At 45.3% G+C, this 16,149-nt stretch overlaps 1 protein-coding gene across 1 annotated transcript in view; it reads left to right on the top strand.

The window, feature by feature from the left end:
• Positions 1 to 16,149, top strand: part of PTH2R (parathyroid hormone 2 receptor) — a 188,715-nt gene that overhangs the window by 38,771 nt on the left and 133,795 nt on the right. Inside the window, exon 2 of the mRNA XM_083154236.1 lies at positions 9,745 to 9,847. Coding sequence (XP_083010362.1) covers positions 9,745 to 9,847 — 103 coding nt within the window. The remainder of the gene's footprint in view (positions 1 to 9,744; positions 9,848 to 16,149) is intronic.

Genomic DNA, 16,149 nt, shown 5'->3' with positions numbered 1-16,149 from the left:
AAACGGACACTGCACAGTGCAGCCTGCAGAGCACCACGCCCGTCTGTATCCCAGGCTTGGTGCTCTGCAGGCTGCACTGTGTATTGTGCGTGCCTGGCTGCCGGGTGAGGGATGCTGGGTGCGCGGGGGGGGGGGACGGTACGGCTGGCTGCCGGCTGAGGAACACTGGGTGCGGGGTTAGGGGGGCTGTGGGCAGCTGCCCGGGCCCCTCCAGAGGCTGGGGACCAGGACAGCTGTACCCAGGGCACCCCCCTATCGGCGGCCCTGGTCTACAATAGCTGTCTGTCCCGCTGTAATCGGGACAGTTGGGAGGTATGCACCACCCTGTAGATATTTGCCATGTTGATACAATATATACTCACTCCCAGAGTGTAGTGTTTTACAGAGAACCGCTCCGCCTCCATTCTCTGCAAGCCTCTGCATTGTATCCCCGGCCTCTAGTAACAATCCCCTAGTCACACCGTTCACAGTATACAGTATATCGCTAAACAGCTGCAGGTCGGGATTGATGATAAAATGGGGTTTAATATTTTGTTGTCAAAAAGGAATCATTATATGTCTCAGTGAGAGAGGAAGTAGCGCAGCGGGCTGTTATCAGCTGCGGATGCCTCACAGCTGTACTATTAAAGATTTATAAACTAAGGCTTGACACAAAACATTGAGGTTAATTTGTTGCCAAATAGAAGTGAGCACGCTGTTTAATCTGTGCTGCGAGAGTGAAAACAACACAGCGTCCTACTTATTTATGGCAACGCCTTCCCCTGAATGCATTCTGGGGAAAGATTAAATAACAAGCAAGCACCGGTGTAATATATTATTGTGGCAGATTATATATACAGATCCGTATACAGTGATGAAAGGATTGTAACACACGGAGATAATGTTATTTTTTGCATATCAATCTTTTAATCTTTTGAGGTGATTCACGTTGGGTCGCTAAGCTACGTACATTAGCAGCTTACGAAGCGGTCAGACACCGGCCACCGGCCGTGCGAGCTTACGCCGCCCTAACCCAAGTGAACACATTCGCAAGCAATTGATGTGTACCATTCGCATGTGAGTGCACGGGTGAACAATCATTTGATGACTTAGATTGACTTTTATTTGCGACCAACCTGAATTAGAGCGTTTGTCTCCACTGATACCCCTTTTCCACCAACCTAAAAATCCAGTTTTTTTGCACATGAACGCGCACCTACCTGGGATTTTGTCAGTGGAACCGAGCTGTGGAAACAGCTCATACCCAGGATTTTTGACCCGGGTAAAAAAAAAAAAAATCAGCGCCTTCCGCTGCCCACTGGTCGCTGCTAATGTGCTTCCATGTGATCAGGTGTGAATTTGGCCCATAGTATATTGTATCAGCTTTGTTATTATTACTATTGTTTTAAATTACCGACCAAAGTTTAATTTATGTAAACTGTATATATAATGAGCTACAGATACATCCTTGTACAGCTAGCCGCAATGCACCAAACAGCGCAAAATGTCTGGTGTGAGTGAGCCTCTAGGTCTAATGCAACTCTTCAAATGTCAGCGGCCAAATGTATAGTCTATGATTTTGGCGGCCGTGCGGGATGCCAACTAAACTCAAAAGTTTATTTAAAGGGGCAACCACTTACGAGGCAAAACCATGCCTTGTAACTAGCGACTGGCCCTTTAAGAAAACCTCCTAGACATCCCAATACAAATTTGGCCGCAGGTTTCTTATTTTGCCAAAAAAGGCATTTTAGTTGCGAACAGCGGAGGCTCTTAACTCAGAGGAGGAGGGGGGCTGCCGCAATGCAAACCCCCTCCACTGCCACCTGCTGGTCCCAGCCGCTGCCGCTCTCGACCTCCACCGTGGGACGTGTGCGCAGTAGCTTCTCCAGTACTGTGCATGTGCTGGCCCCCTGCCTCTATGGGGTGCTTCTGTAGTAGTCCACAGGCGCAAATACAGGGTCACGGGTCCCGCACGTGTGTAGTATTGTGCGCATGCACAGAACCCATTTTATTTAGGGGTTGCCATGCAGCAGCCCATAGAGGCAGCCCGGAGGAAGTGAATACCTCCCAATGGGACTGCCTTGGGTGACTGGCAGGTCGGACTTCCATCAGGCCAGTTACAGTGAAGCCAGTGCAGTCTCCCAGACTTCATTTGGCATCACACATTGCTGGATTTTACCTGGGGAGGGGGGGCTGAAGCCCTGCAGCCCATATGTAAAATCCGCCACTGGTTCCTACTACATTCAATGAGGCCAAATCACCATGTTTCACGGCGAATTTGTGCTATTTTCGTGTTGGACAGTGATTTTTTGTGTCAGAAAGTGAATCACCCTATTCAACGTGCACTTTTTGCCATCTGTGACGAACAGTGAATGACGGACAATTTGCCGTGAGTGTATTCAATTAGAAGATGGCGAATTGCTTTCTAAATATCTATCCTTATGTATCAATACCTATTTCCCTATAGATTGTAAGCTTGCGAGCAGGGCCCTCCTACATTTTGACTGTCTGTAAATACCCTGTTTTGTTGTATCACTGTCCCCTATGTAAAGCACAACGGAATATGCTGCGCTATATAAGAAACTGTTAATAAATAAGTGATTTTCGCCGTGTGTCACCGTGTAGCAATCGCCATCTTTTCATGGTGAAGTGGAATGTGAACTTTTAAAATAAAGGTTTTTTTATTTTTATTTTTTTAATTGGTGTAAAAAAAAAAGATTTTATTATCTGAAGGGGCATGCTATTTTTATTCATGTGCTTACAGCACATTAATATATATTTAATTTAACAAATATATATATATATATTTTTAACACATAACAGCCAGCAGGGGGCTGGGAGCCAAGAGCTGCTCATTACATATTCATATATTCACTGCTCCTGATCATTACATATGCACGATCGGGAGCAGTGCTAGCGGCTCCTACCCGGTCCCTTGCTAGCTCTCTCGGGGGGCAGCTTATGCTGCCTGGGTCCCGGTGAGCCCTCCTACCCCCCACATACATTCTGGGGCAAGCAGGGAGACTTCCATCTCCCGGCCTGCCGCCGTCCTCCGGCTCCCTGTGGCGTCCGCCGCAGGGGTTAAGAATCACCATCAGGGGCAGCGAGCCCGTGCGGCATTGAATACTGTGACAGCGAGGGCTGGCAGCGAAGGCTCCAGCCCTGAGGAACACGGCGACTGTGCAGTGAATAAACAGGATTTGCTGCACATCGCGATTATAGTCATTGAATACTGGCCAAAGTGAAATTTTTATTGTTGTGTTTTATTTTGTTCTACAATTATGCCAGGCTGACCATTACCTTACTGGTGTAGCACTGGTTCAAAATAGTTTTTTAGAGGATTATGACTTTATCCCTTTGAGTGCCAAGTGAATTTGTCAATATACTATAGGTGTGAAAATTGGCCAGCAAATATGTTTATTCATTATAATGACCTGTAATATTTAGCGAATACGAATCAATACAACTACGGATTTATTTTTAAAGAAATACGATTCAAAATTCTGGCAGATTTACTAAGATGCCCTGTTCGTATTTGGACACGAGTGGACACGATCTACTGTATGCCTAGGAGGATGCAAGTATGGTTTCCCTCCACAGGTACCCTCATTGGAATTCTACTGGAGAAAAGGACTGATTACCTATCAAGATAGGTAAGTATCAGTATGTTTGGGCTGTGTATGTAATAAAGTTTTATTTTTCTGGTGTGTTTGTGTATTTATTTAACTATTGGTTCTGCTGTTCAAGCCCATTAAAGGGCCGCATGCTGGGACTTGTGGTTCTCCAAGTCCCAGTATGCGGTAAAGGCTTGGTGAGACTCATAGTTCCACAGCAAAACTCAATGGTTTATTCTATTTTTTTTACACACAGATCTACCTGGTACCAACAGGCCAGGGGTACCGGGGACAGCCCCAGGCTTCAGCTTGGGCAGGAAAGTTCTGGAGCGGGGGGGAATCCTTCACTGGGGGGGGGGGGGGCTTAATTCCCCAGGACTCCTGCCCAGGCTGACCTTTCAGAGGGTAATGCTTTGGCCGCGGGACCTTATATAATAAGTGTCCCCTGGCTGTGCTGGCTGGCTGGGCCTGGTGCTTGTTCTCAAAATACAGGGGACACCTACTCATTTTGTCCCCCGTATTTTGGGAACCAGGACTGGCCCTTTGGCCTGGTGCTGTTTAAAAAAAAAAAGGGGAACCCCTAATTGTTTGGTACCCTGATTTTTTAAAACCAGGACCGGCTCTTTGAGCCTGAGGCTGGTTATGGCCATGGGGGGGGACCCCACGAAGTTTTTTTTTATTATTTTTCTATGTTTTTTTACACATTTTTTTCTGACTGGTCCATGCAGGCTAAAGCCAAATACACCTGGAAAATTAAGTGTATTTTCCAGGCGTATTTTACCGGCAATTAGCGGCCGTATCCCACTAATTACCGGCCGTATTGAAAATAAATCACCATTGTTTGGAATGATGATTTCTATTCGTATTCTGTCGATGGCGTATGCATTCGGATTCATAAATACGAATACGACTGTGCTATGAATACGAATTGTTGTATTTTTGGCATAGTAAGGGGGACATTTACCAAAATGGATTCGTAGAAAAAAGGTGTATTCGTAGGGAGAAATACACCTTTTTTTTACGAATTTGTATTTTCGGGATTTACAATCCCAAAAATACAACAATTCGTAGTCCTAAAGATGGAACATTCGTATTTGTAGTTACAAATACGAATGTCTACACCATCGATAGAATACGACAGAAATCACCATTCAAAAGAATGGTGGTTTCTGATTTACTAAGCAGCCGTACTGACAATACGGCTGCTTAGTGGTGTGAAACACCCACGCAAATACGACAGGAAAATAGAACACCATTTTCCTGTTCTATTTGCGTTTTAGCCTGCACGGATCAGTCAGATCCGTGCAGGCTTCAGTGTAAAAAAAATAGAAAAATAAATAAATAAATAAAAAAAACGGCGTGGGGTCCCCCCCACAGCCATAACCAGCACCAGGCTGAAGGAGCCGGGGCCGGTAATTAAAAATCAGGGAGCCCGACAAATAGGGGTTCCCCGATTTTTAACTACCAGCCCCAGGCTCCAGGTCCGGGGCTGGTTCCCAAAATACGGGGGACAAAATGAGTAGGGGTCCCCCGTATTTTAAGAACCAGCCCCAGGCACAACCAGCCGGCAGGGTAATGTCACAGCCGGGGGACACTTATAATATAAGGTCCCGCGGCCAAAACATTCTCCCTACCGACCAGTCAGCCTGGCCAGGGGCCCTGGGGGAGTGGGGACCCCCCCAATAAAGGGGTCCCCCCCCTCCAGGACTTACCTGACCAGGCTGAAGCCTGGTGCTGTCCTCGATGCCCCTGGGCGGTGGGCATCGAGCTGATAAATGTTGTAAAAAATAGATAAACCATTGTTTTTTACTGTGGCACTACAAGTGCCAGCAAGCCTCCCCAGCAAGCTGGGACTTGGAGAACCACAAGTCCCAGCCTGCTGGGCATTAAAGGGCCCGCTGGCACTTGTAGTTCTACAGTTAAAAAAATAGTGCACAAAACACACTGACACACTTTTAAAATAAAACTTTATTACACACAAAGCCCACACACACTAATACTTACCTATCTTCTCTCCGTAGGTAGCCCTGATGTCCTGTGTCGGCGTCTTCTGGTCCTGTGTCGTCTTCTTCCTCCATGTCGACGTCGCTGTCGGCGATGGTGTCCCCGTCCGGATCCGAAGAAATCCATTTGGGAAGCTGTGGAAGGAAACCATACTCACCTGTCCCAGCGCGACGTAGTCCAGGTAAGGGTCTTTGCAAAAAAATAAACCGAAAACCCCGAAACCAAACCGGACACGACGGAGACGCACGGTGTGTTTGTTTACATCGTGCGGCTCCGCCTCCCGAATGCCGCTATTGGCCGCTAGGCCGCAAGGCGGCCAATAGCGGCATTCGGGAGGCGGAGCCGCACGATGTAAACAAACACACCGTGCGTCTCCGTCGTGTCCGGTTTGGTTTCGGGGTTTTCGGTTTATTTTTTTGCAAAGACCCTTACCTGGACTACGTCGCGCTGGGACAGGTGAGTATGGTTTCCTTCCACAGCTTCCCAAATGGATTTCTTCGGATCCGGACGGGGACACCATCGCCGACAGCGACGTCGACATGGAGGAAGAAGACGACACAGGACCAGAAGACGCCGACACAGGACATCAGGGCTACCTACGGAGAGAAGATAGGTAAGTATTAGTGTGTGTGGGCTTTGTGTGTAATAAAGTTTTATTTTAAAAGTGTGTCAGTGTGTTTTGTGCACTATTTTTTTAACTGTAGAACTACAAGTGCCAGCGGGCCCTTTAATGCCCAGCAGGCTGGGACTTGTGGTTCTCCAAGTCCCAGCTTGCTGGGGAGGCTTGCTGGCACTTGTAGTGCCACAGTAAAAAACAATGGTTTATCTATTTTTTACAACATTTATCAGCTCGATGCCCACCGCCCAGGGGCATCGAGGACAGCACCAGGCTTCAGCCTGGTCAGGTAAGTCCTGGAGGGGGGGGACCCCTTTATTGGGGGGGTCCCCACTCCCCCAGGGCCCCTGGCCAGGCTGACTGGTCGGTAGGGAGAATGTTTTGGCCGCGGGACCTTATATTATAAGTGTCCCCCGGCTGTGACATTACCCTGCCGGCTGGTTGTGCCTGGGGCTGGTTCTTAAAATACGGGGGACCCCTACTCATTTTGTCCCCCGTATTTTGGGAACCAGCCCCGGACCTGGAGCCTGGGGCTGGTTGTTAAAAATCGGGGAACCCCTATTTGTCGGGCTCCCTGATTTTTAATTACCGGCCCCGGCTCCTTCAGCCTGGTGCTGGTTATGGCTGTGGGGGGGGCCCCACGCCGGTTTTTTTTTTTATTTATTTATTTTTCTATTTTTTTTACACCTTGCAGCCTGCACGGATCTGACTTGATCCGTGCAGACTGCTAGAAATAATTCGTATTAGCGGCCGTATATACGGCCGCTAATACGAATCATTACACCATCGGAGGGTTACAAAGCAGTCGTATCTGACTGCTTTGTAAATCCCCCTCCGGAACACGACTTTGCATACGACTTAAACAGTCGTATGCAGTCGTAGGGAAACAACCAATACGAAAAACTAGGTTTTTCATATTGGTAAATTTCCCCCTTCAAAAATACGAATACGCCTAAAATATTCATATTCACTAATATGAATATGTATATTTTAGCCGTATTTGGCTTAGTAAATTTCCCCCAATATTTTTTACACAACATTTTTTTATTTGAATTTATATAACAAATGTGAGTGACGCTGGCATTTTTAGCGGGTATTTTGAGGATCTCTCACAGCAACGTTGTCACTCAAAGGGTTAATGTAATTCGTTCTGATTGATTCACAGCAAGAGCGTTTGCGCCATTATTTTTTATTTTTACTGATTTTTTACCGCCGGCAGTAGCGAGAGATTTTCATGATGTTATTTAAATGAAATAGTTAATCACATGTACCCTTGAGGCTGGTGGAGCGTGGCCATTATACATATTCCAGTATTAGATGTGTTTCTCTATGTAATTCCCTACTTTATTTATGTCATATACAGTATGTTCATTTTCATATAGTCACGATCAAGCTAAAAAGCCTCCGATAAGCGCTCGGTAGGAAATATCTGTATACAGCGTATAATAATGCGGGATGTGCACCAGCCTGTAAAAGATTCATTTAATTATTCCTATCTCTAAGAGGATTATACCAAAATGTAGTTATCTCCAGATCTCTTCAGTGGGAAAAGCAGAACCTCTAGAGGGGGGTTTCCAAATTCCATCCTCAATCTCCCGCTCGGCAGAACATTGGAGCAAGTGCAGGAGTCTGGGGAAGCGGTAGAAGAACCTAGTAATGACCGTGGACATTAATGAACACATGGGTCCTTTTATAGTCTGGATACTGTATGGAATACAGAATTAGGTACTTGTTTCCTAGAACGGCCACACCGATTTTGATCGGGTCGGTCGCATGCGATGCGACCGACGCGATGGCCCCGATTTTTACATTGATTGAAATGTGAATAGGGTCCCTGGGACCCTATTTTACATTGGATTCAATGTAAATTTCTCCCCAGACCCCAATTTTAACCCCCTCAACGGCACCCCACGATTGACGCCAACCCGAAGCGTGGCGAGCGTAGCGAGCCTGCGAGGGGCGACGGCGGCACGCGTCCTCCGACCTTTTCATACCCCTACTTTCCACGTCGGCGTGGAGTTGAGAATATAAAGTATGGTAAGCGCAGCGAGCCACCGAGCCCGAAGCGTGGCGAGCGGACGCGCATAACTTCACAGGTATACGCGTCCCCTCGCGGGGCTCGCCACGCTTCGGGCTCGGTGGCTCGCTGTGCTCGCCACACTTTATATTCTCAACTCCACGCCGACGTGGATAGTAGGGGTATGAAAAGGTCGGAGGACGCGTACCGCCGCCGCTCGCGGGCTCGCTACGCTCGCCACGCTTCGGGTTGGCGTCAATCGTGGGGTGACGTTCACAATGGGGGGGGGGCATATATAATGAGAAATGGCCCATATTGGCCCATTTCCCATTTTTTCCCGGATTACAATGTTAAAAATATTTTAACATTGAACCCTATGGCAAAATCGGGTCCATCGCGTCGGTCGTGTCGCGTGCCATGTTAATGCACCCGACCGACGCGATGGAGCCGATTTTGCCTTTGCCAGCAAAATGGGTCCATCGGGAGTAATCGTGTACCTTAAGTTAAGGTACACGATTACCCCCCGATTGTGGCCGTTCTAGGAAACAAGTACCCAGAAATAATATCTGTCACTAAATATGGTCTATAGCACATTTATATAATATAAATAAGTGGTCAGGAAAGGTCAGGAAAAGGTTAAATATACCAAAATAAATACACAAACATAATAGAACCAGTACTGCATTTTCTAAGCTCACATTCTCCCACCTCATGGTAAGGCTCCTGTCTCTTCTTACTGGCAGCTGCTCTCTGGTCCAGTGCACTGACTGAGGACTCTGATGGTGCTGTCGACCAATGGCAACTGAAGCATAAGTGGTCATTGAGGGGCACCCAACTGCTTTTAAGGACGGTTAGCGAGTCCTGCTCTTGAGGGGGGACGATGGGCATTTCTATCCATAGGCCAGAGTAAGGAGTGGGGCGTCCTTCTCAATGTAGGTTATGGTTTCGCCAGATGGGGCATTTCAGTCGCCACCGTGTTGTTTTATTAGTTGGCATAACCAGGTCGACCAGCGCCTTTCCATGCCATCCCATGCAGGGCGATCCAGCTAACAAATAATAATGGCCTTTTAAATGTATGCAGTTGTTTTGTGTGTCTTTTTTGTTAGTGATAAACTAGCTTAACCATTTGAGTGTCAAGGGAATTTGTCAAAATAGGTGTGAAAATTGCCACGCAAACCTTTTCATTAAACTTTTTGAGTGCCAACGTTGCTGTGGGAGATCCTCAAAATATCCGCTAACAATGCCAGCGCCGCCCACAGCGACTGTTCTTTATTTGGATGCAATATTTAGCTAAATAATTAATTTACTTGTCTGCATTTGTATTATCAGTCGCTGTGAGCAGATATTTTGAGGATCGCTCACAGCAACGTTGGCACTCAAAGGGTTAAATTAGTATTTTCAGGTGAATCGCAATAAAGCAATAGACGTCTTATGTCATTGTATATTTGTTGATTGGTTGTGTAACTATTTCAATGGAAAATAACTGTTTTCACTTGTGAACTTTCTTCACCCAGGTGTATTCTGGTGACACCGTTACGACGGAGGAACAGATATATATTTTGCTGAGAGCTAAAGTGCAATGTGAATTAAATATATCAGTCCAGCTGCAGGAAGAAGGTTAAGTATCCCCTGAACTAATTACAGTGCTTGTTTGTTTCCTGTGATTTACAAGATAGTTGTGTACTCTGATGATGTGTGTTATGCGTAGCAAGATGTGTAATAAGTTATAATGTGTGTACTGAGTGTAGATGTGTATAATGAGTAACAAGGTGTGTACTCTGATGATGTGTGTTATGCGTAGCAAGATGTGTAATAAGTAATAATGCGTATACTGAGTATAGATGTGTATAATGAGTAACAAGGTGTGTACTCTGATGATGTGTGTTATGCATAGCAAGATGTGTAATAAGTAATAATGCGTGTACTGAGTGTAGATGTGTATAATGAGTAACAAGGTGTGTACTCTGATGATGTGTGTTATGCGTAGCAAGATGTGTAATAAGTAATTATGGGGGTTATTCTGATCGGTGCGGCCAAACGTGCGTACGTTCCATATTAGCGTACGCTCTCCGTACGCGGCCGTTAAGGTTAAGTCCACCCACCAATCAGCCGCATACGTACGGCCCGAAACACCGACAAAGGGGAGTGGCGTACAATTGAGCGTACGCCAACGTACACGGACGGCTCACCCCTTAGACTCCGACAACTGGCGTACAACAGAGCGTACGCCACCGTTTACGGACATCTCTCGTCCGTCTTCCCACCGACTTCTTGCGGCTATCTGAGCGTACACCACCTTGCACGGACAGGTCTCTATTGTTTTCAATGGAAAACTCAGCGTATGTCACCGCTCATGAGAGTGAGCGTACGTCCGTGCACGCTGGCATACCCTTCACATATATGGACCTTCAAATCTTGCCTTTCATCTATAATTAAGAAAATTAATTAATTATTCGGTACTTATGTAATATCTGGGCTCCCGTTTTTCTTATGAGACCGCGTCCCCTCGCGGGGCTCGCTGCGCTCACCACGCTTCAGGCACGGTGGCTCGCTGCGCTCGCCACACTATATAGAATCAACTCCATGCGTATTTGGATAGTAGGGGTATGAAAAAATGGGGTGTATTTAACATGGGAGCCCAGATAATACATAAGTACCAATTATTCTAATTGTTATTCAATTATTGTTTTCTATTAACTCAATTGTCTACCTTAATAAAGACCCTAATAACACAACATTTTAACCCTCATTACATGTATATTTGTTATGTTCTAATGTGGCATTTTAATCACTATCTATGTGTCCCCACATTGCTGTTACTTTTAGATCAACTTATGTTGATGTTACAGTGAAAATGTTGACACATGTCGACTTGTGTAGATTGAGTGTGCTACTGTGTAAAGTCTATGAAAGCACGTAGTGAATGTGTATAACTGTTTAACAAATAGCTACCTTAGCATATATAAGCAGGTCTTACAAAGATTCTTACCTTAAATTAAACAATCCTTTAAATGTCGAGAAGTATAGAAAGATAAGCTTCCAAGGTGTTTGAGTGCTGTGTGTGGCTTGCAGGTAGTGAAATCATGGTTTGGACTTAAAAAACTGCAGCATTGCTTATTACATTCAGGTGTATGTGTTTGAGTAGTAATCAGCGTAAATTAGCAAACCCAGGCGCACGCTTTCATGCGGTATCTGTAGGGGTGGTCTGAGGTGGCGGTTGGCGGCCGCCTGTTTTGTGTCCGAAATGAACGGTGCTTTAGCCGATCGAGCGGTAGTAGCACCGTTCATTTTTGGTGCACACCCCCGTGTACGCCCATGTTTACGCCCATTTTCCCTCATTATTTCAGCCGCTTCCCTCAACACGCCCCTATGCCGCCCCCCAATGCTCGTACTCTCGCGTACAGGTTTTTTCGCACGGAGAGACCCGTCCGTAAGCGTTGTGGAGTGTTCGCGCCTGCGCATTGGAGATGGTACGCATGCGCAGATCATTAAAAACCCCGGGACGTCCGCGTACGGCCCAGCCGCACCAACCAGAATAAACTCCAATGTGTGTACTGAGTGTAGATGTGTATAATGAGTAACAAGGTGTGTACTCTGATGATGTGTGTTATGCGTAGCAAGATGTGTAATAAGTAATAATGCATGTACTGAGTATAGATGTGTATAATGAGTAACAAGGTGTGTACTCTGATGATGTGTGTTATGCGTAGCAAGATGTGTAATAAGTAATAATGCGTGTACTGAGTGTAGATGTGTATAATGAGTAACAAGGTGTGTACTCTGATGATGTGTGTTATGCATAGCAAGATGTGTAATAAGTAATAATGCATGTACTGAGTATAGATGTGTATAATGAGTAACAAGGTGTGTACTCTGATGATGTGTGTTATGCGTAGCAAGATGTGTAATAAGTAATAATGCGTGTACTGAGTGTAGATGTGTATAATGAGTAACAAGGTGTGTACTCTGATGATGTGTGTTATGCGTAGCAAGATGTGTAATAAGTAATAATGCGTGTACTGAGTGTAGATGTGTATAATGAGTAACAAGGTGTGTACTCTGATGATGTGTGTTATGCGTAGAAAGATGTGTAATAAGTAATAATGTGTGTATTGAGTGTAGATGTGTATAATGAGTAACAAGGTGTGTACTCTGATGATGTGTGTTATGCGTAGCTAGATGTGTAATAAGTAATAATGTGTGTACTGAGTGTACATGTGTATAATGAGTAACAAGGTGTGTCATGAGTAATAACGTGTGTACTATGATAATTTGTGTTATGAGTAGCAAGATGTGTAATTAATAACAATGTGTGTAATGTGTAACAATGGGCCTTATTCTAGTTCACTCTTTCTGACAAATAAAGGAGGAGGACAGTAGGTTAAAGTTTTGCCTAGGGTGCCATGAAGCCTTACATCGGCCCTGGGTACGTGCACCACTAAAGGATTTTAGCAACTTCTAAAAATGTCAAACCCAAGTTGGCACAATCTAACCATCTAGCAATATTGTTGCCAAATGGCTACAACTACGTCAGTGATTTTTGGACTTTCTCTAACAAGTAATTAGCGTCTGATTGCTGGTAAAATTCCCCACGGTGCAGGAAAAGTCTGATCAGATCTGAGCGGTGCGTCTGTAAATACGGATGGAAAAGGCGCCGTATTCCCCATTCATATATTGAGCTGAATTCAGGGCCGAATTTGTACAAATATTCATAAATTTGCCAATCACATACAACTCTATGGCCATATAGTACTATCTATGGTCTAATCATTCGGAAATTCCAATTTGACCGCGCTTGCCGAACGTAAAAGCAGCACCTCGGATGAATTTGTAAATCCCACCCGTTAATGGGATCGTATGGGCATAAGTGGCTCCTGTCGCACCCCTGCGATCTTAGTAAATGCCCCTCTATGACCCGTTCTACGAAGGCTGTTTTCATAAAACTGTTTTCTTTGACATTTGAAATTTTTGTTTCCCCTCTCTGATACATTTGGCAGTTAGAACATTGGGGCCGATTCAGCCGGGTCTGAATTCGGTCCTGGTTTCCGATGGTGAGGAGGTCTGCTCATGCGCCTATTTGCGGATGTGCCGACCCTGCGTGTGAATGCCTCTGAGGCACTTTAGAAGGAGGGCAGGGGGAGGCTGCAGGGCAACTTCAGGATTTTATGAGTGTCCGCGTGAAAACGATGGGCATCCCCCTGAGAGAGCAGGAAAGCCGATGCCTGCGTGGGATGGGTGGCTGACGTCACATGATTTCAGCGCCCACCCCTATTGGCAGATAGCGTCTGATGTAAAAGTCAGTTTAGATTGACTTTTATTACCGAAGCCAGGAGACGACATTCGATGGTGAGTGACCATCGATGATTTCTCCTGCTGGCGGACGCATGTTCACTAACACATCCCCTCGCATGCTTCCGAGAGGATTAGGGCGGCACTTGTTGGCGCTTATCCACTCCCTAGGCAGTGAGTGTATGCTGCCTGGCAAACAGGTCTGAATTAGGCCCCTAGTACCTCCTGGAGATGAAGTAAAGCGCAGATGCAGGCTTCGTCCACGCCCCAGTGTTTGTTACTGGGAACAATATGTCATTACATGTCTGTTTATCTTCTCCCATGTACAATAAACCACAGCGAGATGCGTCACCGGACTAATATCTCTAACGAGGACATTTCAGGTCAGAACGAGGATGAGAGAACACGTTCCCTTTGCTTCAATGAAAAGATTTGTTTTCCTTTTATACCGGGTATTGAGCGTTGGCAGTTGGTGGTACCACGCTCACGGCGGCTGTAATTAGCTAATCACATGGATTCCTGGCCATATTAAACTCGCTTAAATGAGGTCTTCCAAACTGACATTAAAGTTGATATAAATTATATACAGTCATAGGTGCCTATTCTGTGGGTGCTTAAGGGCCCGAGCACCCACGGAAATTAATGAGCACCCACGGGTCCGAGTCCCGCTGCTGGGCCGCCGTATTAACTTGATAATTTGCGGCTGCAGCACTCGCATCGCCGGACCCGCCACCTGGCAAATAGTATGACAGGATGGCGGGAAGAGTGTATTCCGTCCGCGGGGTAATATGCCGACGTGGGCCAGCCAGTATGTGCGTGCTCTGGGCGTGAGTAGCATATATGTACCTGCCCTGTGGGGGCATTTATGTACTTGGCACTGTGGGGGCATGTATGTACTTGGCACTGTGGGGGCATTTATGTACTTGGCACTGTGGGGGCATTTATGTACTTGGCACTGTGGGGGCATTTATGTACTTGGCACTGTGTGGGCATTTATGTACTTGCCCGTAATGTGTAAAAAGGGGAACTCTGCTGCCGTAATTTGAATATTGGAGACAATTCTGCTGTGTAATATTAATTGGTATTATTTTGAGGCCACACAGAATATTGGGACATTGGGACACACAGAATGGTCTCACCCTCTGTATCTGTGCAGACTGTTACTATAAATGTGACCCAGGTAATCAGCTACTTCCATAAGATCCTAAACATGATTCAGATTTGTGCACAATACCGATGGTCACACCGATGGGCATTTATCGGTAGATTGTGCATGTGCCAATGTACTCTATCACTGCCGCCTACAATTAGCAGAAAAAAATATACTGCTAAGTATTGTTTGAGGGAGGAGGGCCCCAAACTGGCTTCTTGTCTAGGGCCCCATGAGGTCTCAGTTTGCCTCTGCTTGCTTTCCCTGAACACTGTACGGCTATTTGTCCAGAGATAGATGGTAGAATTCACTATAGCAGCCACCTAGTGACATTGATTAAAAATATAGGATATTGTTAACAGCTTCAATACCTGACAATGGACTGAGGTGTACAATAAAGGCTGCTCACACTGCGAATGACCATGAAAAAGTCAATAGGTCTACTGTACTGGACATTTATTTGTATCCAATCAGAAATTGAATTCTCTGCAATGCCCCAAAGGTATAAACGCCTGTTTATAAAGTGGATAATTTGCTCCTGAAGTACATAGAGCAGGGACAGAGGTGACTCATGGCTGAGCCTAATTATGTATTCTGATTCTGTGTCGGAAAATTATTTTCTGAATTGAAACAAGTGAGTCACTGGTTATATTACATTACTGATAATACCGCTCTCCTCAAACACTTTGTTTAAAATAATAAACCTTTCAAAAAATATCCCAAAAATCAGTGTATGTACAGTATGTACTGTATGTGCTGTATGTATGTATGTACTGTATGTATGTACTGTATGTATGCATATATGCACTGTATGTATGTACTGTATGTATGAATGTATGTACTGTATGTATGAATGTATGTACTGTATGTATGTATGAATGTATGTACTGTATGCAATGTATGTATGTACTGTATGTGCTGTATGTATGTATGTATGTATGTATGTGCTGTATGTATGTGCTGTATGTATGTACTGTATGTATGTATGTATGTATGTATGTATGTACTGTATGTGCTGTATGTATGTATAGAACAACAGATTGTGATGATTTTGAAAAATAGCGCTCAGTGTATAGCCATAATAAAAGGGAACGATACAAAATGAATTATATCACCAATAAACAGCACTGTTTCCAAATAGGAGGTTTGTAGGTTTTTTTTGATGAAACCTGTAGGAATAACCACCCTTTCACAGGATATGTGACAAGGGGGCACAATAAAGGAAAAGCAGATAGTGCAAATTAACCTTTTAAAACAGGGGTTTTTTAATAAAAGTCCACACTTACAACTGGTAGACAGTAAAACAGCATTGGATAGATTCCACAAGGCAAAAACAGCATGCAGGTGAAGATGTAATAACGTGGAAGTCCTCTTCAGTAGTCTATGACCGACCCATCCGGAATAGGGGAACCAGAGACCAGGGGATAACACGTCACCGCCAGCTGTCAGCACCAGGGGATCATCCAGGAACACTCAACGC

The sequence above is a fragment of the Crinia signifera genome, chromosome 7 (genome assembly GCF_055691185.1).
Source record: "Crinia signifera chromosome 7, ASM5569118v1, whole genome shotgun sequence".
Taxonomy (NCBI): Eukaryota; Metazoa; Chordata; class Amphibia; order Anura; family Myobatrachidae; genus Crinia; species Crinia signifera.
Note: the sequence above shows the minus strand (reverse complement) of the source record. Positions and strands in the feature narration are given on the sequence as shown.